Raw genomic sequence first — 23,264 nt, forward strand, 5'->3', positions numbered from 1 at the left:
AAATGTCTTACTTTGGTAAACGTATTTACCAAATTGAATTCAATGTACAAGTTACCTAGATTGCACACTTGTTATGCGGGTAATGAAGATACCCGTAAACAGTTTTATATTTTCGCTAAACTCAACCGGGTGCGAAAACGCTTGCCCGTGATTAAGTGCATTTGAAAGAAAGTTTTGCATTTTTGAATGAGCAAGGGTGAGAAATTGGACTAAAATTTGAATGAAGATGCTGCTTTAAAACTCACATAATTATGTCTTCTACAAACATTAATGTGATTGACTTACTAGCACCCTATTATTGGTTAAACTCTCTCGCGTGAGCGGTCACTCTACTCGTTATCACCACCTAGACACACACTATAATATTAATGAGTCTGTATTTCATAGGGTGCTAAATTCACGCTACCCCGGATAAGAAACACCCCGGCGGAGAGACGCCCAATGCAGTATCATTTATTAATCCTCGGAAGGATTTGTTTTCTTTCTAAAAAAACAACAAACAAACAAAGAAATGAGTTTGAATTGCACCATAGTGGACCAATGACTCTAAAATGTCAATATTGTTTTTTCTTTCTTGTGTGCCAAATTATTTTGATTGGATTTTTAACGTGTTAAAAGTTTCGTCTGAGTGTTTAATTCTGATGAAATAATTGTTTACGATTTAATGCCTTTTTTCGTTGTTAATGTGATAATATCAGAGCATTGTTAAAATACAGTTATAATTCTATTAAAAGGTGTTTATTTTCAAGTGCATTTACATTTTATAATATCTCTTTGTTTAATGAGCTTAACTAATTTAGTAATATCATGTGATAAGATATAGAATATAAATTCTAAAAAACAATGTTTTGAAAACTCTAGTATTTGATAATGTGGGACATACATGCCCCTTGTAATACACTCTGAAAGAATGAAATCGAATTCTCTGGAAAGTAAAATTATTAAGACATTTTGAATATTTACTAAAAAGAAAGTAAAATAAAAATCGTTTCTCGTCGAAATGAACGAGCAAATACCAATCTAGCTTTTGTGAACACATGTCTTATTTAGTACTTAAATCAGTGATTATTATTAACAATTCTAGTCAATTTGATATTAGAAATATTTGCACTAATTCAGTGAATTACTTTGTATTTCTGTATAGTTATTTTGCTGTTTTGTCGTCTTGAATTTGGGGTTCGTGTTCAAGGCCCGGTACAGATGTGTGTCGCGGGGGTTAGGGATTGAAAATGGGAGGGGGCAACAAAACTGATACCAATAGTTATTCATCTTTCAATAATTGAGCAAGAGCAGTAAATATTACTTAGACGATGGTGTAGTCCACTCGTTTCATTTCCTTCACGGTTTTTTGAAATATATCAATTAATAATTTGGGAGGCTAATCATCCTTACTCGCAGCTGGGATGCTGAATTGCGAAGGACGCGGCTACAACGTGGTCGGGCCGCTGGCACGTAAAGGCTGCTGGCCACATCGACCCATATATGACCACGGAGCACAGCCTGAGATCGAAAATAGTTCATTTTGCCGGAGGGAGGAAAACCGGAGGGCCCGAAGACAAAAACCTCGTGGCACAGGAGAGAACCAACACACAACTCTACTCACATGTGATTCACGGCCAGGATTCGAACCGTGGTCACCTTGGTGAGAGGCGAGCAAAGTTAAGCACAAGCCACCCACGCCACCCAAAATGCTAGTATACTGTAGTCGGGAAAAATAATGAAGGAAAATGACACGCATCCCCACGCCTATCGATTCTGTAACGGCCAGCTTGCTGGGGTCAGGCCCTTTTACCTGCCCCCTTCCCCTCCACTCACCGCCTAACATAACTGGAAGCACATGGACAATTTGGTTCTGTATCCGCCGTGAAGGGGCAGGGTGTTTAGGCCGTTCGGGTCTGAAGGCTGTAAACCATTAATTAGGTGGTTGCGTCCCGCAGATTGATGGTAGATGGGTGAGATGGGGGGGGGGTGGCAAAGTCTTGGTGAGAGAGGCTGGATAGGGTGAAAGTTGTACCCACGTCAGCTTACGGGCAGGTATGTTAGGGGCAGGGTCGTTGCCAAGTGCAGCGGTGAGGTCTGAGTATTCGATTTAGTAAACATGGTCTGCGCATTAAACAGGCGACCAGCTCCTCAGGCTGGACGGCGTACTACGGACGTCCTGTCCTCTTTGCCACTGGTTATAGCTGTCCCAACACCCCCCCCCCCCGTGATTTTCAAATATCCGATGGCAGATTTATTTCAGTTTAAATATTATTGCTGTACGTTCCCATCGTGGTCAAACTCATGGTCCCGGACGGATGTTGAGATACGATACGTCACTTCAAACTCAGTTGCGTAACCCGGGAAGCTAGGGAGGGCGTGCCCCACCACTTAGCCTGCCTGGGATCCGGGGGAGGCGCTTAACTCTTTGATCGCTTCCTCCAGAAAATGAGGAGTCTTAATTAAGGTCCCTTTAATGAACCATGCCAATGAGTAATACTTCACGGCGTAATATCCCTCGGAAATACTAGGTTTGAAAACTACACACCCTAAATAGGCATAAGTATAGGTACTGTTTGGATTGTGGGCAGTATTGTTCCGCTAGAAATCAGGCACACTCAGGGGGCACACTTAGTGATTATTTTGGACTTTCGGTAGAATGTGGACCACCGTCCTTTCAAAGTTTCTCAGTAGGCATTCTGCTAGGCCGGCCTATTTTAGCGGGGAAACTGTTAGTTGTCATCAGCAGAAAACTGATGAGTGAATAACTAAAAACAGAGACACTCGATAGGTTACCCAACGAAAAACAAATGTTACAACATGACTGTTAATGCTGTAAAAATAGGTTTACTCTTCCTCTTCCTGTCGACGTAACTATTAATAGAAAGGGAAACAACAACACTCTAGCATTCAATAAGCATTAAATAAGCACCCCACGTCGGCTGCCGAGGGTGGTTAGGAGGGGGAAGGGATGATGGGGGGGGGGCGGGAATTCAATATGGGGATTCGTGCTTGGCTTTGAGATCAGACTATTGAATGTTAGTGTTCCTAAGGAAAGAGGTTTGTTGCACATGGTAGGATCCAAACAGTTGGGATAAGTTTGGGATTAGGTTTGATTAGGCGAGGGTCAGGATAAGGGTTGGCATAGATATGTGTTTGGTTTTAGGTATAGGTTGGGCTCAATAAGTGGAGATGGGAGTGCCTCAATAAGCGGGGAGGGGGTTCTGTAGGTGCAAGGTCGATTGCATGCCGAGAAGTTGGCCTGGCCAAGCGCACGTTTGACTATTGGAGGTGGATAGATGAATGGTTATAATTAAAGTTGACTGCTGGGCTCTGCAAATTTAGTATACTTAAGAGGGCGTTAACTGTACTTGGACAGGATATTATTAACACAATATATTGAAGTTTTTATTACGTTTTCTTCTCAAGCTAAATTATTACGCCTTCGTTTTCTATCAAAAAGGTAGACTGCATACCCTGACTACAAAATACTATCCACCAAATGCGTGGCTCAATTAAAAAACACGAAGCGCAAAACAAACACTGATTGAATCACGTATGGCCGGGGTACGTCATTATTCTATTCACCAATCAGAGTAAGTCACCCAACAAGTCGGTGACCACAAGTGAGTAGTCTGTGATTGACAGGTGCCAATCACAATCCACGTGTTTGAATAGGTCACCGACATCCATACAATCATTCCACCAATTAGATGCATATATTTGAGTGTCGGTGATACAAGCTTCAGGTTTCACGTGTGGCAATGTAACATTAGCATCATTTCCCTCTCATCAATATGAAGCGAGTCAGTGATGTGTGATTGACAGCGCGCAGGGGCCAATCACAAACCGGGCTCACAAGTTCCTCAGTCACTGCTCGGGAAATCGACGTCAATATTTAAGTCACAAGCTGCCGGCTCACTCCTCACAACGACCGAAGCTCACGTTCACGTTCAGACGACAACCCGAGAGAACTGCTTGCAAGATCGAACAAGAATTGCACGGTGAGTGTTTGAAACAATCTTTTGCGCTTGATATTCAGCTAAACTTTAGGATTGATCTTTTGCGATATGCATGTATGATATTGACACAAAATTGCTTATGGCCAAAACAGCGAGCTGTCAATATTTCAGACAAGGTGATTGCACTCCCATACAGTAACTCGATTACTTGGTGGTTGAATAATAACCAGCTTATTATGTTGTATAAAATATAGCTGAATCAACTTAGTCTCAACAGCTGATGCGGATTTGGACCAAATTTTTGTGAGGCCAAATTTTCAGGTAATAAATGCTATTGCTAAGAGCAAATGAGGCCAAAACAAGTCTCCGGTTTCTGGTCTGCGCCCGCGTTACCATACGCGTAGTCATGCACGTCGGCAACCAGTTATTTTTTTTTCCATCCAAGATTGGATCGAAATCCTGCTGCTTCACAATTTAAACATGTTTTTAGATGGGGTAACGATCGAGTGTGAGCTTTATGTGGCCTCTCTGCGCTTCCATATATTTTTCACTGATTTTTGTCGGGCAGCGGCTCCATTTGCAGATTTTGCAATTTCGTAATTGTGTGTCTGGAAGCCAAACTAAGGGTGTGATGGTCGTGATCTATAACCTGTAAATGTTTAGAACCACAATATGTAACGGAGCAGACTAATGAACAGCCAGACAGCTCATGCACGATATTTGTCGCTGTATGGTGTGACGTCACCGATTTCTCTGATTTTTGTCTTGACTATCCTAATGCCCCCCCCCCCAAAAAAAAAAAACATGTTTGTGTCGGTCGAGATAATAAGTGGGTGCAGAATTATCAAGCCTTGTGGCCTTCCTGGGGTCACCTCAAGCTCAACTCTGAAGGATATATTTTAAGAGAGTTTCAAGGGATCGAATCTTCATCGGCAACATGATCAGCCGCATCAGCCGACATTTTGAAGATAAAATCAGTTTGGGCAAAACAAAAACAAACAAAACACACCCAAACCGCGCCGCACCACTTTCGGGGCAAGCTCCATACCAGATTTTTTTGGGCCTAATCAGGTTTTTATTTATTTGTTCAGATTTAGGAATTCCTGTCTGACAATATTTCCGCTTCTACTTCCATGGTGCACTCTCAACGCACAATAATATTTGTCAAATATACTGACTGATTTCTCTCGTTTTTTGAAAACTTGAATTTTTGTCGCTACAGGTAGCACACTCTAAATTCATGGAAGTTTTATAGTTTTGTGTTATTGTTCGCCAGTCAGATTCGCCAGTTTTCTAGTCAAATCTAGCTGCAGGTTTGTCAAAAGTGTAATACATCAAGTTCCCTAATGTTATGGAAAATCACGCACTTACACAATATTTCCGATGATAAATTAAACTCTTTTTTGTTGAGAAAAAAATCTTGAGAAAGCTCGACACTTAACCCATAATATCAGTTTGACCATTCACCCCCTTTATTTTCTTGCTAGTTTTCCCTGCTTACTGTATCAAACATAAAATCCCGATGCGATGCGCTCACATTTCCCGGCAATCACTGTAACCAATTCAGGATAAAAGGTGATGCGGAAGTTGGCCACGGAAGAACGTATACAGGAAATCGAGACATCTCAAACATCCTGTCCTATGCTGTGTTATTTAAAATTGGGATAATCTCAATACCTTTTGCACTTCGTTTTGAAACTGTGTCATTTCGCTAGTTGACAGTGCGCCATTCCTGTTTGATCTTTATATATCCGCTCCGTTAAAAAGGTATCCCCTCACTGGCAAAGAAGGAACAGTTGGGGGTGACCGACCGACGCCACCTTGCCTGACTGCAATTTTGCCACGACGCGCTGCCGTACCACTGCTCGTATACAGTACAAATCCCCTGGTGTTCGTGCGTCACACAACCAGCTACCTTAACCAGCTAAATGTCCCGCCCACTGAACTTCGTTGTTAGGTAAAAAGGGCCCCTCCTTGTTGGCGCACGGAGCCCATACGCCTAAGCGTTACTTTTAAGTATTAGGCGATACAAGTGTCACTGGTCAGAATAGACTAGTGGCGTACATACGAACGGACCGGACCATGAGAACACACTTTATTCAAGTTCAAATTGCTTTATGTAGCTGGATTCATTTCTAGGAATCATGTAAAGAGTTGATGTTCGTACAAATTATTCGGGCCGTCTCTCTGCTGTCCGACTTCAACGTTTGAAGCACCAGCTTTCAGTGAATTCAGAATTTAAAGAAGTGAGGGATCCCCCTGCCCTACAACCACCGTGAAACAGTGACAAATGGCCAATCACTGCTTTGAAATCCTGTTTGAAGCATACAAATTATTTAAAGACCGTCATTAATGTGGGATTTCCGGCTGAATTCGTTAAATTCAAATGTAATTGTGTTTTTTTCAAATAAAAACAGTTTTGCTAACTCCTAAATCACTTAAAGTCATTCGCAGACTTGCTTTTTTGTATACAAAGACTATCAATTTAGATTTTGCAGCTTTCTTTTTAGAAAGGCAGATTACTCGTCATGGCGTCACCGGGTTCTCCGGAAAAAAAAGTTTCATTTTTGTGTATGCCTACATCCAATTTACAAACTACAAAAATCAAAACAAAAATCAAAGAACTAAAAGAACTAAAATAGAGATACAGATACCAAAGATTGAAGACTGCATTAACCTTCAATCGTATTGGCGAAAAGAAATTTGATTGATTTTCAGTATTTTGTTTTCCATTAAGGGCTATCTTTTTATTTTCACATAGTGATAACAAAAATTAACTGGTCAATATAAACTGGTCTTTTTTCGTAAGAGGCCGATTTTGGGGCGAGTGCTAAAAAGTTCATTCTTTCTGTCACTTGATAGACACTTAACCCTGAGAGCAGCTTAGCAAAACAAACCACACCGTGGAACCACGTGGATAATTTGATCACCACATGTGTTTCGAGGTCAATAACCCCCGCATGCCTGTACATGCACAAGATATAGGTAATTCACATCGTCAGGGATTATTTACAACCTGCCTGAGCTCTGGGCGGCACGAGGGGTTGACAAAAAGAGATCGGCGGCACAAAAGTCTGGCCACCATTTTCTCCAATTACTGCACAAAGGCATGAGCCGCCATCTTGGCTTCTGTCTTTCAACACTCCTTACTCCGGAGTGGCTAAGGCCTGGCCAGTGGGAGTCTACAGGCTTGTGGTGTATAGTAGGGGTGAGGATTAGATGGAAGATGATTAGATGGCCAAATTGGTCCATTGAAAAAAAAAATGCCCACATTTGCAAACTGTGGAGAATTTTACCACCGCTTTGCTGCTCGGAGGGTTAACAATAAATTGTAAACTTCTGATTTGCACGTTTCATGATTCTTTCGCTGGCATTTAAAAAAATGGTACATTCCCGTATTCAACTTTTCCAAACATCATGTCATTTTATACCTTGTTTTAACACTGCCACATTATTTTCAAGGTCGGATCCAGAGAGTTTATTGCCGGGGGCGAAGTTTGTACTGGGAGAAAGGGTGAGGGTTGAAGGGCTCCCTCAATTGAAATTGGCTTTTAAGATACATTTTCGGTCACTGTCGGGGGAGGGCGCCCCCTCCAAGCCCACTGATTCGCCACTAATCTTGCTAAACTGCCGGATTTTATTATACATGTTCTACTTTTGTAAACGTATGCATGAATGTGAATTCCCGAGCAGGACTGAAATCAAAAGCACAATACATCCAATGCAAATGTAGTAGCTGGGAAGCCACATATCAAGGGTCACCTCGTCGGCAGGCCTCGCCGTTGTTTTATTCAACAGATGACATGACAAATGACAAGCTTCGGATCTATCTCTTATCTAGCTTTATTATCCCGAAGACAAGACTTCTTTCAGTAGAAGTAAAAACCCTGAAAAATTACAATAAGTGAGGTGACAATTAAGTTTCTAACAAAGTAATCGGTCTGATTTATAAACATTATTAAATAATAAATTATACAGATAAACCTACCCCAGTGCGTTTGGCTTCCGTTATTTAAGGATACACAAAAACAGCACAGCTCACAGCTTGGAGAGAAAGCCCTCGAACTGGTCTACACGTCGCAGACTTGGTATGTCTGGCTATGCTAGGCTCAGCCAACAGGAAAGTTATCGTCTAGCACTTCGATAATAGTACGCCAAAACAGCGTTATCTCTCTGCGTCTGCAGCATGCACTGGCTTTTGTGCGATGTGTCATATAGGTCCCAAAGTATACATTTGCCACGCAATGTATACATTTGCATCCAAAAAGTATGGCGTGCTTAAGCACGGGGTGACAAAATACGTTTTGATGATTTTCAAATTATTATAAATCGCCACAATTTCCCTGCTTTAAGTATCAGTCGCCCTCGAACGATCCTTAAGTCAAAAAATCATTTTTTTTCCGTAGTGATTTTGTACTAAATAAGTCAAAAAGGGTAACTACATATTACTCTTTATATATAATCCTCTTGCATGCATACACGGTTAAAGTATGACTAAAATATGTGAATCTGCCACAATATTCCTGCTTTTGGAATTCCTATTCCAAATCTTATCCAACACAAACTGGTTCCATTCCAGTAACTTTTAAACTACACGTGCAAACAAAGGGAATGAGTGATTTTTCAAGACTCAATATATGACAATAGTCAAGCACAAATAATATCATATTAAGTTAACGGTTTCCGTACTGAACTACTAATGGTGGGTACGATATAATTCAACATTTTTCCTTTTTGGAAATAAAAGCTTAAATCAGCAGTAACTTTACAATACAAGTTTGGTCACACGCTATTCAACTCAGAATGTGTGTAGCGGTTTTCTGAAAAGGTAATCAATAATGTGAACAAGCTTTACTTAAGCTTCGACTTTGGTTCCCATAAATCATATAGTGTATATGAACCCTGGATATAAAAGTGTAATTTGAACAATATAAAATAAAAGTTAAACAGTGCACCGGAATCTCTTGATACACTTGTCAAGAGCAAACACTGCAGATAAACTCTATGTAAAGGGTAATCAGTGTGATGATGTTTAAAGTCGCGATCAAAGCACGGATATGCCAAGACAGGGGCCGTGCACAGTACGTCTTTCAAAACATTGAAAGCGACGTCGGCCTCTTCTGTCCAAACAAATGGGGCTGTGGCCTTCCCTGCTTTTGATTGTGCTTTACCGGTGAGCGCGTGTAATGGCTCTGCAATTTTGGCGAAGTCGCGCACGAAACGCCTGTAGTACGAGGCTAACCCAAGGAAGGAACGCAGTTGATTTGCAGTTGTTGGGGTAGGCCAAGACCTCACTCGTTCGGTTTTATCAGGATCTACTGACACCCCGTTAGAGTCTACGACATGACCCAAATGAACCACGGAATCTCTAAATAACTGACACTTTGACCCGTTTAGTTTGAGATCGAATTGTTTGAAACGACTGACAACTTTGTCAAGTCTCTCAATGTGGCTGTCAAATGTGGCAGAGTAGACTAACAGGTCATCTAGATAGAGAATCAGCTCCGACAGGTTCAGATCTCCGAAAATGTGTTCCATTATTCTCTGAAACGTACTTGGGCTGTTGATGAGACCCTGGGGAGGACGTAAAAATTCATAGAGTCCCCAAGGTACCCTATCTTATCAATAGAATCTTCTTCCATGGCTACTTGAAAGAAAGAAAACACTTTAGCGCCACCAAGAGCTTCTAGGGTCTCGTCTATCCTCGGCAATGGAAATGAATCTTTGGCTGTCTTCGCGTTTAAGCACCTGTAGTCAATACATAATCTGAGTTGGCCACTTTTCTTACGCACAAGAACGATGGGACTCGCGTAAGGACTAGATGATCGACGTATTATGCCCCTATCGAGAAGATCCTGAAGCAGGGTCTTCACTTCTCCAACCTTAGAAGGTAATATTCTCCGATAAGGGAGGTTCACTGGAGTATCATCGCTCAGCCGTATTTTGTGAGGGATGATGTCACAATAACCCAAATCAAAGGGCCCGGCTGAGAAAACATCGATATACTTTTTAATTAATTCCGCTGCCTTAATATAGCGTCTTCTGGTGCCAAGTGTTTAAGGGTAAGACCAGGAGGCATGACCACATTGGTGCCGTCTGGAAAAACAAAGGTTTCCCTATTTTGGCTATCTGTCAGTGCATCCTCTTTTAACTCATGCTCATTGCAAGGCAAATTGCTATCTATGGAGTCATTCGGTTCGTTTTCTTCGCGAACACTGGCTACAACACGGTGTACTGACACGTAAAGTCCATCCCCATCCTGCTCAAGGAAAATCTGCTCCTCAGTATTAATTGCAGATAAAACTGCTACCTGAGTGAGCGCCGGGATAATCAAGGGCTCTGCACTAGCATTTGCTATATACACGTTAATATTTGCACCGTCAATTTGTCCGACGCCTTCAAGCACCTGACATTTGGCCAATGAACCATCTTCGTTACCTGACTTTACTTCTCGGAAACTACCATTGTTAGACAAGCAAAGAGGAATGCTGCTCACTAAAAACTCCTTGTTATGCAACGAATTTAAGTTGTGGTCATTCAACATACACATGACACTAGCCACGGTTTGTGGGGGCACAACAACACGTTCACACGTGTACACGTCTGCTGACGTGTACTCTGCGGTATGCAGGTCATCAACCAATACTGCGGTTTGCAACCAACGGAGTGCTAGATCCCAGTCTGGATCTAGCTGAACAGACCCATTTATCTTCGAATTGGCTGCAATTCGCCTCAAAATGTTACAGCCAAGTATCACGGGGCAATAGTTTCTCTGGGAGACGTTAGCGGATGCTGCCGTCTCTCTAGAAACTAAGAAAGTAGCCTTAAAACTTTGGCCCAAAACGTCTAATGAGGTCTCTATGTAGCCTTCTACTGGGATTTCGAGATCATTGGCGCCCATCAGTTTGATGAGCTTGCCCACGGGCTGTAATTTCCCCAAGGTGTTTGCTACATGTTTTTGATAAAACTGGCTTGACAGTAAAGAGACCTCAGCGCCTGTGTCAAGCAAACACTTTGTGGTGACCCCATTCACGATAACAGTTGCAGTAGGGCATTTACCGAGGAGCCTTTTACGAATCTCGGAAGCGGAAAGATTGACACTCCCGGCCAGTGGCTCATCCCTTTCAATAACAGAATTAGAAACAACTGAAATATCGGGTACAAAGTCCGTGGGTAAAAATACGGTATGAGCCTCCGTTACACTGCCGTCTGCGACGGAGGATCCACGTTTCCCGAGGTATGGCCTTCTGCGCCCTTGCCAGCATGTTCTACAGGCTTTGTATTTTCGATTCGCTTTCGCTTGTAGCAATTTTCAGCAGTATGCCCCGGCCTGTTGCGGAATGAGCATTTGACCACAGGCTTCTTAGGCCGCTGTGAAGTTAGCAAGTGCTTCACACCATCACAAATGACTTTTATGTCTGCATTCATCGAGGTCTGCTGCGCTACAAATTGCTGTACAGAAGTAACAAGCTGTTTTTGGTTCTCTAGAACTTCAGAAAGCGCTTTGCTATCGGGTACTGCGGCGGCCCTATAAGCAGTTGCAGTTGCAACATCAGAGTCATCAGGCGCCGAATTATTGGGGTGTGACTGTTCCGTGGTAGGAAATAATTCCAACGCAAACTCACGCAGCTCACAAAACAAGATATCGGCCCGGCTGTGACAGAGTTTTCGCAATTCTCGCTTGACTGAAGTATCCTCCACACCTTTCATGAATTGTTCTTTCAAGGTGCTTTCTCGAAGCTGAGCAAGTGCATTTTTCTCTTGCGCATTTACTGCAGCGGCTTCGATCCGATCATGCAACCGAATTAGTACACGACTGTAATCTGTAAGGCTTTCACCTTGCAACTGCATTCGGCCGTACAGGGTTCTTGTCAAGGATTGAACGGACTCTGGAGAACCGAACCGTTTTTTCAGCAGCGCGGTAAGCTTATTGAAATCATCCCTTTGTTGGTTAGGGGTACATAGCACTTCTTCCTTGGCAATCCCGCCCAAGTAATCTAAGGCAGTACTCAATTTTTCCCCATCTCCAAGTCCAACTTGCCTACAATATGTCCCGATATCGGCCAACCACTCATGTATGGTCTGATCCCCAGCTCTAGTGGGAGGCCCACAAAATTTCACCAGTCGTACTGTGCTGACTCGCTGGTACTTTAAATTCTGAAATGCCCCTGCAAGAGTGTCTGCGAGAGCTTGGTTCGATTGCAATATGGCATCAGCCACATCTGCAGGTAAGGCCATGATGCAAATATCAAATTGTCAGGACAATACGGTAAGCAAGTGAGGAGATTCAAGTCACACCGAACAGTAATATAATTTAAAAAGACTAACACATGTGTGGCATCTTCATTGTGTACAAAAACATGTAAAATCGCCAGTCAATCACACAGTGTATCATTCATTGTCCATAAATACCAATGTGAATCGTGTAAATAAAATATCAATGGGACCACAAACACAAATAACACGACCTGATATTCTACATGTAACTCCAAACCATGTGCCAACTTGCACGACGGGCTAAAATTGAAACTTGAACAAAGCTTAAAGCTTCTTCAAATAATCCCAATTAAACTCTTAAAACACATTTTATAATGAACAAATCTTTGATACAGCCCTATAATGATAAGTTCGGACTAAATTTGACACTAGGGGTCTTGTCTGGAAGTGGAAAACGGCATGTCATCCGATCCTCGTCGCCATTTTGTAGTAGCTGGGAAGCCACATATCAAGGGTCGCCTCGTCGGCAGGCCTCGCCGTTGTTTTATTCAACAGATGACATGACAAATGACAAGCTTCGGATCTATCTCTTATCTAGCTTTATTATCCCGAAGACAAGACTTCTTTCAGTAGAAGTAAAAACCCTGAAAAATTACAATAAGTGAGGTGACAATTAAGTTTCTAACAAAGTAATCGGTCTGATTTATAAACATTATTAAATAATGTTTTATACAGATAAACCTACCCCAGTGCCTTTGGCTTCCTTTATTTAAGGATACACAAAAACAGCACAGCTCACAGCTTGGAGAGAAAGCCCTCGAACTGGTCTACACGTCGCAGACTTGGTATGTCTGGCTATGCTAGGCTCAGCCAACAGGAAAGTAATCGTCCAGCACTTCAATAATAGTACGCCAAAACAGCGTTATCTCTCTGCGTCTGCCGCATGCACTGGCTTTTGTGCGCTGTGTCATATAGGTCTCAATGTATACATTTGCCACGCAATGTATACATTTGCATCCAAAAAGTATGGCGTGCTTAAGCACGGGGTGACAAAATACGTTTTGATGATTTTCAAATTATTATGAATCGCCACACAAATACCTAAATTGCCTACTTTTTTTACGCGTGAAGTGAAGATACCCTTAAATATTTTGATCGTTCGCTAAATTCAACTGGGTTTGAAAATGCTATCGTGTTTATATTCGAATTTTAAAGAAAGTGTTCGAATATTAAACGGGCAAATTGTGCAATTTGACGGGGAAAAAAGCTATTGGAATGCAGAATTTGCTGGTTTAAAAACTCGCATTATGCTTTCAAAAACTATTCAGTCGCTTTATAGTGCCTTAAAAATCCATACATTTGGGCGAGGGAGGAATTGTGTTTGAATAAATTGAACGGTGATTTCAGGCAGCATTTAGTTTCCCGAGAAATTTCACATAGCCACATTAAAACATGTTGTTTTTCTGGAGGTATTCGGCCAGGAAAATACTGGTCAAATAATAGTTTGTCTATAATTTACAAGTGTGTAATTGTTCCTGTTTTCGAATGATGATTTATAAAAATGAAAAAAAACCTCACAGTTTAATTAAAACCAATAATAACATTATTTCATTCCTTACTCAAGTATAAACGTTACCGGTTTTCTTTGTTCTTTTTTTTCAGCCTACACTGAACTCCTTGTGGTCTCTTCTTGGACCTGATCTTTAAGTCTTCAAAAGCAAACCATCGAGGTCGGTGTGATGATGTTTAATTGATTCTATCATGACCGTGGAAAGGGCGTGCCGTCCCCATAGAAAAAAATAATGAAATTCGGTCTCCTTTACAAACTTTTATCTGCGGGCAAAACAATAATACTAACAAGTATGGATTGCCCGTAGTTGCCATGGCAACAGATTTAAAAAGAACCCATCTTTTTATTTACTTGTTATCCCCTTGCTCTCGGATAGGCCACTGCCGACACATTCTCTGAATAATGATTCCTCCAAATTATGTCTCGTATACAAATTCTTCAGTTTATGTAGTGATTTTGTTGGTAATTTTAGGCCCTGTATTGTTTTCCTTTCAGATGAAGATCTGCGTGGCCACCATTCTGTCAATCGCCTTCCTTCTGGGTAACTCTGTCAAGCTCCGAGCTTCCGTTACTGGGCCGGTTCCCTCGGATGGCGATGGTCCTGCGTCTCAGGTGTGTCAGCAGTGCTGCCAGGGACCTGCTGCAATACCCGGCATACCAGGTCTGCCTGGCCCAGTTGGACCGATGGGGCCGTACGGTCAGCCGGGGTCAAAGGGCGATGCAGGTCAGCAAGGTGAGATTGGCACTATTGGACCTATGGGTGAGCGGGGAGCACCTGGGAACACTGGGTCTAAAGGTAATGATGGGATTAGTCTGCCCGGCAAGATAGGTCCGAGAGGGCTACCTGGTTTTGTTGGAGGAACTGGGGAAACTGGTGTCAAAGGTCAGAAGGGTGAGCCAGGGGAGACACCAGACGACTCCAACCAGCGGGTCGCATTCACCGTGGTCAGGACGAGCAGCTCTGATACCTCTACGAGTCACGACACCCGTTTGCCATTCCAGCAGGCCGAGACGCTTCTGCCGGGTACCAGCTTCGATCTCGAGACCGGTTCGTTTACCTGTAGTGTGCCGGGCACCTACGTATTTACGTTTTCTGTTCTTAAGTATAGCAACAGCGATGGCCTTGCCATCCATCTTGTTAAAAATGACTACACGGTGATCAGTACCCATGGTACATCAAATCAACTTGGTCAATTGTCTGGTAGCGCGGTGCTGGTTCTGCAACGAGGAGACACGGTGTATGTTGCCATGTACGGTAGGGTGCAAAGTGGTTCCATCTCTCACTACACCTCATTCAGTGGCTTCCTCCTTTACCCGGAGTCATTCAATTAATTAATAAATAATCACCACGCATAAATATACAGGAGCTGTGTTCCCACCCCCCCCCCTTCAACATTTTCTTTGTTTTTTTTTTGGCCGAAACAATGACCAATTATTTAACAGAAATAATGTTCAATGTAATAATAATAAACAAAATGTCTGCTATTGGTACCATTAACAGGCATGATAAGAATTATTAATTTTAATATATATGTTCAGCGTTGATATATCAAAACAGTTTACAAAACATCAACACTCCTTTTTTAAAAATCATTAAAAATAAGATAAAAATAAAACTCTCATGTTTAGAAAGAAATATTTTAAACTGTTATTGAAAAAATCCAAATTCATAAATATTTCTCAATTAAGCTGGAAGTCTGTTCCCCAGATGTATACATGGTAAAAGCACAATCCCTGTGTCTTGGTAGGCTTTGGACAAACTTTAGAGTGGCTGAACTGAACCCCGTCGCAGCTTTTAGTGCGAATGTTAAACTCATGAACTGATCTCAACTCGACGGATTATTCTGAAAACTAACAAAAGATCTTGAATTCAACCCTTACCGTATTTATAACTGGGAGCAAATGTAGTTACTGAAGTATGGATGCATGTCCGCTTAACGATCTATCCTTCTTGGGATAACCAGTCGGACAGCAGCATTCTAAATCTGTTGTCATTTTTTAAGCTGGTAATCATATGAACCAATAAATAAGAAATATAAATCAGGTCCTATAATCTAATCGGGAATTTAGATGCATGGTTGAATAAATTATGTACTTCTTTACATTTGCACTGCACAGTTCCGTATAGGCAATACATTTACAAGTTTGAGTGCTCGTTATAATTAGCTTTTCGTAGAAAGGTTTGAGAAATATTAAACAAGTATGCATTAAAATTGTTGACAACAATTATATTTGTATCCACTGTGGCATGAAATATTGTTAATAGAGTTTTAATAACAATGTGAACAAATAAATTATTTAAGAAAATATGTTATTTGTTCACTTTGTATGTGAACATGCATAATAAGTAATGACGATTGAAAAACGTACATATTTCTGCACCGGTTGGGTTATTCTTAGGTGGGTGGAGACTCGCCCCGAGTCATTATTTAAATCTTGGAACGATTTTGTTTATTGCTGAAAAATGTATTAATTTGAATTTCACCGCAGAAGCGAATGTATTGTATATAAATGAGTGACGTTACGTACCTTTTTCATATTACGAACCACGGCATATATCAAAGTGTAGACCTTTTTAATATAAAATGCTTTGTTTCTGAAAAACTGTATGCATCCACTTTTTTAAATTAGAGTTTAGTTCAAGCTCGAACAAGCTTTGTGTTTGAACTGTTTTGTTGCTATATTAATAGTTTTTGGAGTGGTTCATAATTAGATGTCACTTTGTAGAGATATTTGGCTGTTTCCGACTCTGTTTTTTAGTGCACCAAATTTTCACAATCAGAATACGCAATTATTAAAGTAATGTTATGAATGTATTGTATTTTTTGAAAAGGTTTTACAGATGTTTGGAAAGTTTAAAAAGAGTACTGTTGTGTTTATGGGTCCTTTCAAACCAGTAAATAATGGAACGAACTCACCGAGTCTTCACACGAACTTGTGGCATGGGCGCCGCCATTTTAATACACACTGTAACTCATAGAACGTGTAGTTGGTGTCTCTCACAGAACGTATGGACATACGACAAGAACGTGACAAAAATTCCTTTAGTTATAAATTTTTGCAATGTGCACGAACTAACAGTTTTATAAACAGCTCAAATTTGAACTGCATTGAAGCATTTTTGCTTTATTTTTTTAGATCTCTTTGATAATTTGATCTTTGCAGTATTTAAAAAGAATATAGCAAAGTCAACATGTGCCTTCTGGAAGTAGCATAAATATTTAGATGAACGATGCTGCACTTAAAACAGTCAAATATGTAGAATTGTGTGCATTGAATGGTTTGTTTTAATAGCATTGTAGCTTTGGTACATCGATCGATAGGAATACATCACACCCATGGGCGTAGCACGGTCATTTTTATGGGGGGGGGGGATTAACATTTGTTGATAAAGGCACTTGCACATTCGTTGTGAAATGTAGACAGGTGTTTTCTCCGGACACTTGGCTGGTACCATCTGTCGATGGGGGCGGTGTTCAAAACCGACAATTATGCACACAAAGGGCCAATATATGGTGCTTTTCAGGGCGGATACATGTGCGAAATTCCGAAAAAGGCACCCAAAACGGCAGATGCCGCAAAACAAAGGCACCACTTCTTTTTTGAAAAGGGCACTTGTTCAGAAAAGGGGGGGGGGGGGGGTAAGTCCGTTAAAAAAGGCATGTAAGTGGTAAAAGGCAGTTTTTACAAAATATTGGGGGGTAAATATCCCCTTACCCCCCCCCCACGCTGGCTACGCCTATCACACACATATATAGCGATTTTTGATATACATTTTCAACAATAAAAATTATCGTGATGGATTGTCAAATCCCACCCCATCATTTTTATACAAAATTAAATAAACCATGTTTTTTTTTTGCTTTATTGATTACAAATTAAAAGCTCAAGATTTATATTGATAATCAGGTTGTTGAGATGTGTCCTATTATCAAACAAAGCGGCCCTTTTTCACTTTAGAGAACAAGAAGTAAAGAAACTTAAATGAAATCGACCTCGGAAATCAACCCAAAACACGTAAACGTAGTGAATATTTAGTTTATTACAGCCCCATCTTTTTTTTCCCCTGGAGTTTTGCCCCGAAGAAAATATTGCTTTAAGGCTACAAAGGTTATTCACTTGTGAATAAGCCGCCGACCAAAACAATCGGCCCACCTTTAGTCTTTTGTTTGTAAAATACGCTTCATAACCTGGAACTTTAGACATTTCTAGTTTATATTTATTTAATTTGTAGCCTGACATTTATTTGTTTCTTGCAGTGTACAATGCATAGTCCTCACCTCCGTTTTTTTAGGCTTGATAATATAGGAAACCCGAACCGGTCTACTAGCAGCAGTGTAGCCAGAGTTCCCACCATGGGGGATTGGTGGTACAAGATGTTATTCCAGTGGGAGGGAAGGGGGGGGGGCAAAATTCTGTTATACCTCTTAATCGCATGGTCATTTATTGGAATTAATTATTTCCGAGGGGGGGGGGGGGGACTGCGGGACATTATGTTCTACTGGTGCGTGTAAGCCCAAGTACCTTACACCACCCGACCCCACCTGGCTACGCCGCTGTCTACCAGCAGGGCAGATTAGATATATCTTTTAAGCAAATTAAAGCGGCCACGTCAATTGGGAAAAAAACTATTATTTTAAAACGAATACAATAGACTATATGACTGTTGTAAAATCAACTAAGTATCCTCTTCCTCTTGATGGAAATATTAATGGAAAGGAGAACAACAGAACCCTGGCATTAAATAAACGCCCCCCCCCCCACTTCTTGATGCCACCTTACCGTAAATTTGGGGTATTGGGTATCCGCCGTAGGCTGCCCAGGGTGGTCAGGAGGTAGAGGGATGCATAGGCGTAGGCAGCGGTGGGGGGTGATTTACTCCCGCCCCCAATATTTTGTAAAGAGTGCCCTTTTCCATTGAAATGCCCTTATTTCACCACCGCTTACCACCCAATAATTTGTAAAGAGTGCCCTCTTTGTTAAGTGCCCTTTATAAAAAAGAAGTGGTGCCCTTTTTTGTGTGATATACCGTTTCGGATGCCTCTTTTTTTAAAAGCACGCCTGTATCGCCCAGAAAAGCACCATTTTATTGTCGGTTATAGTGTTCATAATTGTCGGTTGTAAACAGCGCCCCCCTCGACAGATGGTACCAGCGTAACCACCAACCCCTCCCCCCTGCTTTTTGATTTTACGGCGGCTAAATGTCCGGTGAAAAAATGTGTCTATATTTCACCACGGATGTTCGAAAACATTTTAACCCCCGACTCAATAAATATGACCGTGCTACGCCACTTTTTGCTTTGGCTATTGAATGTTGGGATTTTGATGAGGAAAGAGGTATGTTGTATACGGTTGGTTCCAAACAGTTGGGTGAATTTGGGATTAGGTGTTGGTTGGGCAAGTGTCAAGATTGGGGTTGGCATATTTCTGTGTTTGGTTTTGGCATAGAGGTCTTGTTCAATAAGCAGAGAGGGGGTTTTGCAGGTGCAAGGTCAATTGCATGCCGAGAAGGTGGTCTGTTCGAGCGCGCGTGTGGATGGGGGTAGATCAATGATTATAATAAAGTTGCCTTTGGGATCGAATGGGATGCGCAAAATAAGTATATTTTCACCGTTAGAGGGCGGCAACTGTACATGAACCGGATATTATGCACACACAGTATATTCACGTTCTTTTTTTTCTTTTTTCTTTTCAAGCTAAATTCATTTCATCTTCACTTTGTTATCATAAATATAGACTGCATAACCTGACTACAAAATATATACTTGCCACCAAATGCGTGGTTCCATTAAAATCACGAAGCGCAAAACAAACACTGATTAAATCACTTAAGACCGGTGTACGTCATTATTCTATCCACCAATCAGAGTTAGTCACCCAACAAGTCGGTGACCACAAGTAAGTGGTCTGTGATTGACAGATGCCAATCACAATCCATATATTTGAATGTGTCACCGACATTCATACGATCATTCCACTAATTGGATGTGTATATTTGAGTGTCGGTGATACAAGCTTCGGGTTTAACGTGTGGCAATGTAACATCATTTTCGTCTCATCAACATGAAGCGGGTCAGTGATGTGTGATTGACAGCGTGCAGGGGCCAATCGCAAACCGGGCATGCAAGTTCCTCAGTCACTGCTCGGGAAATCGACGTCAATATTTAAGTCACAAGCTGCCGGCTCATTCCTCACAACGACCGCAGCTCATGTCCACTTCCAGACGACAACCCGAGAGAACTGTTTGCAAGATCGAACAAGAATTGCACGGTGAGTGTTTGAAACAGTCTTTTACGATAATTCTGCAAACTTTGGGATTGATCTTTTGTGATACATGATATTGACACAATGTGCTTATAGCCAAAACAGTGCGCTGTAAATATTTCCGACCATGATGATTCCATTTCCATACGGTTGTTCGATAACTTATCATGCGATATTGGTGCTTGAATCATAACCAGGTATTATGATGCATAGACTACAGCTGAATAAGCTGTAGTCTGAAAAGTTGATGCGTATTCAGACCAAAATTTTGTGAGGCCAAAAGCAGGCAATAATATAGCTAAGAGCAAATACATGTGTATAGTCACGATTTTTTGTATTTGTTCGGGATTCCTGTCTGACAATATTTCAGCTTCTACTTACACCCTCGACGCATTTTAATTGTTCTAAATACTGAATAGTGAAAAAAAATATATAAATTCCTGGAAGTTTTGTAGTTTTATTGTCATTCAGATTCGCAAGTTTTCCAGTCAAACCTGGCTGTAGGTTTTTCAAGAGTGTATTACATCAAGTTCCTTATTGTTATTGAAGTTCATGCACTTTCACAATTGTGTCAGATGATACATTTAAACCTGTTCGTATTTAACGAAAGAAATCTTGCGAAAGCTCGACCGCCCATAATATCACTATGATCAATCACCTCCTTTATTTTCTCGCTAGTTTTCCCTGTTTATTGTCAAACCTGAAATCCCGATGCGATGCACTCACCTTTTTCCACCGGAAATCACTCTAGCTAATACAGTATAAAAGGTTATGCGGAAGTTGGCCACGGAAAAACATTTAAAGGAAATCGTGACATCTGAAACATCCTGTTCTATGTTGTGTTATTGAAAATTCGGATAATCTCAATACCTTTTGCGTAATGTGTATTTTAAACTGTGTCTTCAAACCATTTCTGTTTGATCACTACATGGGTGCAGGCCAGCAAATCAGGTCGAAATTGCCTTCGCCGGCAAAATCACGAACTGCATGCCCTCAAATTCTTCAGAATTAGAGCATTTTGAAGGCCGTGAACTTGATTTTTTTTTAATCCCAGAAAACTGAACAGAAAATTAATGATGATGGAATAATCTTTAATTTGATGAAATAATCTTTAGTTTGATGTGTGTTTTACCTGAACTCCTGAACTTTTATCGGGGTCTATTGAAATGTATTACTGGTCTGCAACGATAGGTCTAAGCGTTACTTTCAAGCGTTGCAGGATAAAAGTGTCAATTGTCAGAATATACTTTAGGGCGCAACGAACAAATCGGATCATGATCACACACATTTTATTCATGTTTAAATTGCCCCACGGACAAGCAAACAAAACAAAACACGCCCATGGCTGGATACATTTGTAAAATCATGTTAAGAGTTAAGGTTTGCACATATTATTCGAGCGTAAATTTAGATTTTGCATCTTCCCTTAAAAAAAAAGCAGATTTCTTGTCCTAATTTTACCCGTTTCTTCAGATTGGTTATTGACGAAACACGCACGAGATTTTTTCTTTCATGTTTACGTACATACAATCAGTTTCGTAAAGCAAACCCCCAAAAATAAGAGAACTAAAAGAACTAAAAGAGAGATATGCATGCAAACTATCGAACAAGATTGAAGGCTGCATTAACCGTTTATCGTGTTAGCGATGACAAAATAAATTTGATTGATTTTGAGTATCTTTTTAATTATCTGTTGATTTCCACAGAGTGATTACTACAATTAACAAACTGGTTAATATGGTCTAAATATGAAAAAGGTATATTTTTTGCGCAATAGACCTCATTTTGAGCGAGTGCTCAAAATGTCATTCTTTCTACAATCTAGCCACCTAACAATGTTCCTGTCATGTTTCCTTCCCTGACAATTAAACAAAAGTGTGTAAATTGCTTCATGAAATGAGTATCAAAAGTCATGTCATTTTATCATTTGTTTTAACACTGCCACATAATATTTTCAAGGGCGAATCCAGAGAGTTTATTAATAGCCTGGCGAAGTTTGAGCCGGGAGAAAGGGTAAGTGTGGAAGTGCTCTCTCAATCAAAATTGGCCTTTTTTTTAATAAATATTCGGTCACTGCCGGGGGAGGGCGCCCCCTCCGCACCCCTAGAGCCGCCACTGATCTGGCTAAACTGCCGAATTTTATTAAACATGAATGACTTTTGTGAACGTAAGCATGAAGTTGAATTCCCGAGCTGGACTGAATCTAAAACACAATAATTCAATGCAAATACGTCAATTGCCTACTTTTTTAAGCGTATAGTGGAGACACCCTGAAATAATTTGATCGTTCGCTAAATTCAACTGGGTTTGATAATGCTAACGGGTTTGTATGCGAATTTGAAAGAAAGTGTTCGAACATTGAATGAGCAAGGTGTGAAATTGGACGGGAAAAGCATATTTAAATGAAGAATATGCTGTTTTAAAAACTCAGATAATTATGCCTTCAAAAATGATTCAATGACTTACTAGTGCATCAAAAATACACAGATCTTTTTGTAAAATGAATTTGAATAAATTGTATAATGAATTTGAATAAAGGATTTCATGAAAGCGTTTGAATCAATTTAATGTTGATTTCAGGGAGCATTCAGGTTCCAGAGAAAAATGTCACAAAGCGTCATCAAAACATGTTGCTTTTTCTGTGCGTATTCGGTCACGAAAATGCAAATAATCTTTGACCATTGTTTTTATTTGTGAATAAATGTTCCTGGTTTCGAATGATTATTGATCAAAGTGAAAAAAAACCTCATAATTGTATTAAAATCAATGATTTAAATTTTTCTTTCTTTACTCAAGCATAAACGTTTCAAGTTTTCTTTGTTTATTATTTTTCAGCCTACAGTGAACTCCTTTTGATCTCTTCTTGGACCTGATCTTCAAGACTTCAAAACCGAACCATCGAGGTAGGTGTGATGATGTTTAAATGATTCTATCATGACCGTGGAAAGGGCGTGCCGTCACATAAGAAAATAATGTAATCCGGTCTCCTTTCCAAACTTTTATCGGCGGGCAAAACAATTAGTGTGGATTGTCCCCAGTTGCCATGGCAACAGATTTAAAAAGAACCCACCTTTTTTATTTACATGTTATCCCCTTGCTCTCGGATAGGCCACTGCCGACACATTCTTTGAATAAGGCCAAAACAAAATAATAGTTCTGCTTCCGATTACATGCCTTTCAAAAATAGGGTCGGTCGGTCGGAAGTTTTTTTTTTTTGCAATTTTTTTTTATGCAGATTGAATGGGGTATTCAATTATATACGAAGTTTTAGC

General features: G+C 40.7%; 2 protein-coding genes across 3 annotated transcripts in view; both read left to right on the forward strand.

Annotated features, from left to right (window-relative positions):
- The first annotated feature begins 14,223 nt into the window (after positions 1 to 14,223).
- Positions 14,224 to 15,106, forward strand: LOC119744452 (collagen alpha-1(X) chain-like). Its single transcript, XM_038220382.1, has 2 exons — positions 14,224 to 14,452; positions 14,558 to 15,106. Exons 1-2 carry the CDS (start codon positions 14,224 to 14,226, stop codon positions 15,058 to 15,060), a joined length of 732 nt encoding a protein of 243 aa, XP_038076310.1. The 3' UTR covers positions 15,061 to 15,106.
- Positions 15,107 to 19,937: 4,831 nt separating this feature from the next.
- LOC119718801 (complement C1q subcomponent subunit B-like) overlaps positions 19,938 to 23,264 on the forward strand; it is an 18,509-nt gene continuing 15,182 nt past the window's right edge. The window contains exons 1-2 of one of the 2 annotated variants that reach the window (XR_005269848.1): positions 19,938 to 19,998; positions 22,828 to 22,847. The gene's annotated coding sequence lies outside the window, so the exon portion shown is untranslated. Of the gene's footprint in view, positions 19,999 to 22,827; positions 22,848 to 23,264 lie in introns of those variants that run through there. The other variant, XM_038188222.1, reaches the window with a different exon arrangement.

Source organism: Patiria miniata, unplaced genomic scaffold, assembly GCF_015706575.1.
Source record: "Patiria miniata isolate m_02_andy unplaced genomic scaffold, ASM1570657v1 HiC_scaffold_7, whole genome shotgun sequence".
Classification (NCBI taxonomy): domain Eukaryota; kingdom Metazoa; phylum Echinodermata; class Asteroidea; order Valvatida; family Asterinidae; genus Patiria; species Patiria miniata.

What these genes read in the sequence shown, in the direction of transcription:
- LOC119744452 (XM_038220382.1), top strand. Translation starts at nt 14,224, where the DNA reads ATGAAGATCTGCGTGGCCACCATTCTGTCAATCGCCTTCCTTCTGGGT. An exon ending in GGGGTCAAAGGGCGATGCAG is followed by an intron (nt 14,453 to 14,557) that starts GTCAGCAAGGTG and finishes CCGGCAAGATAG; the next exon opens with GTCCGAGAGGGCTACCTGGT.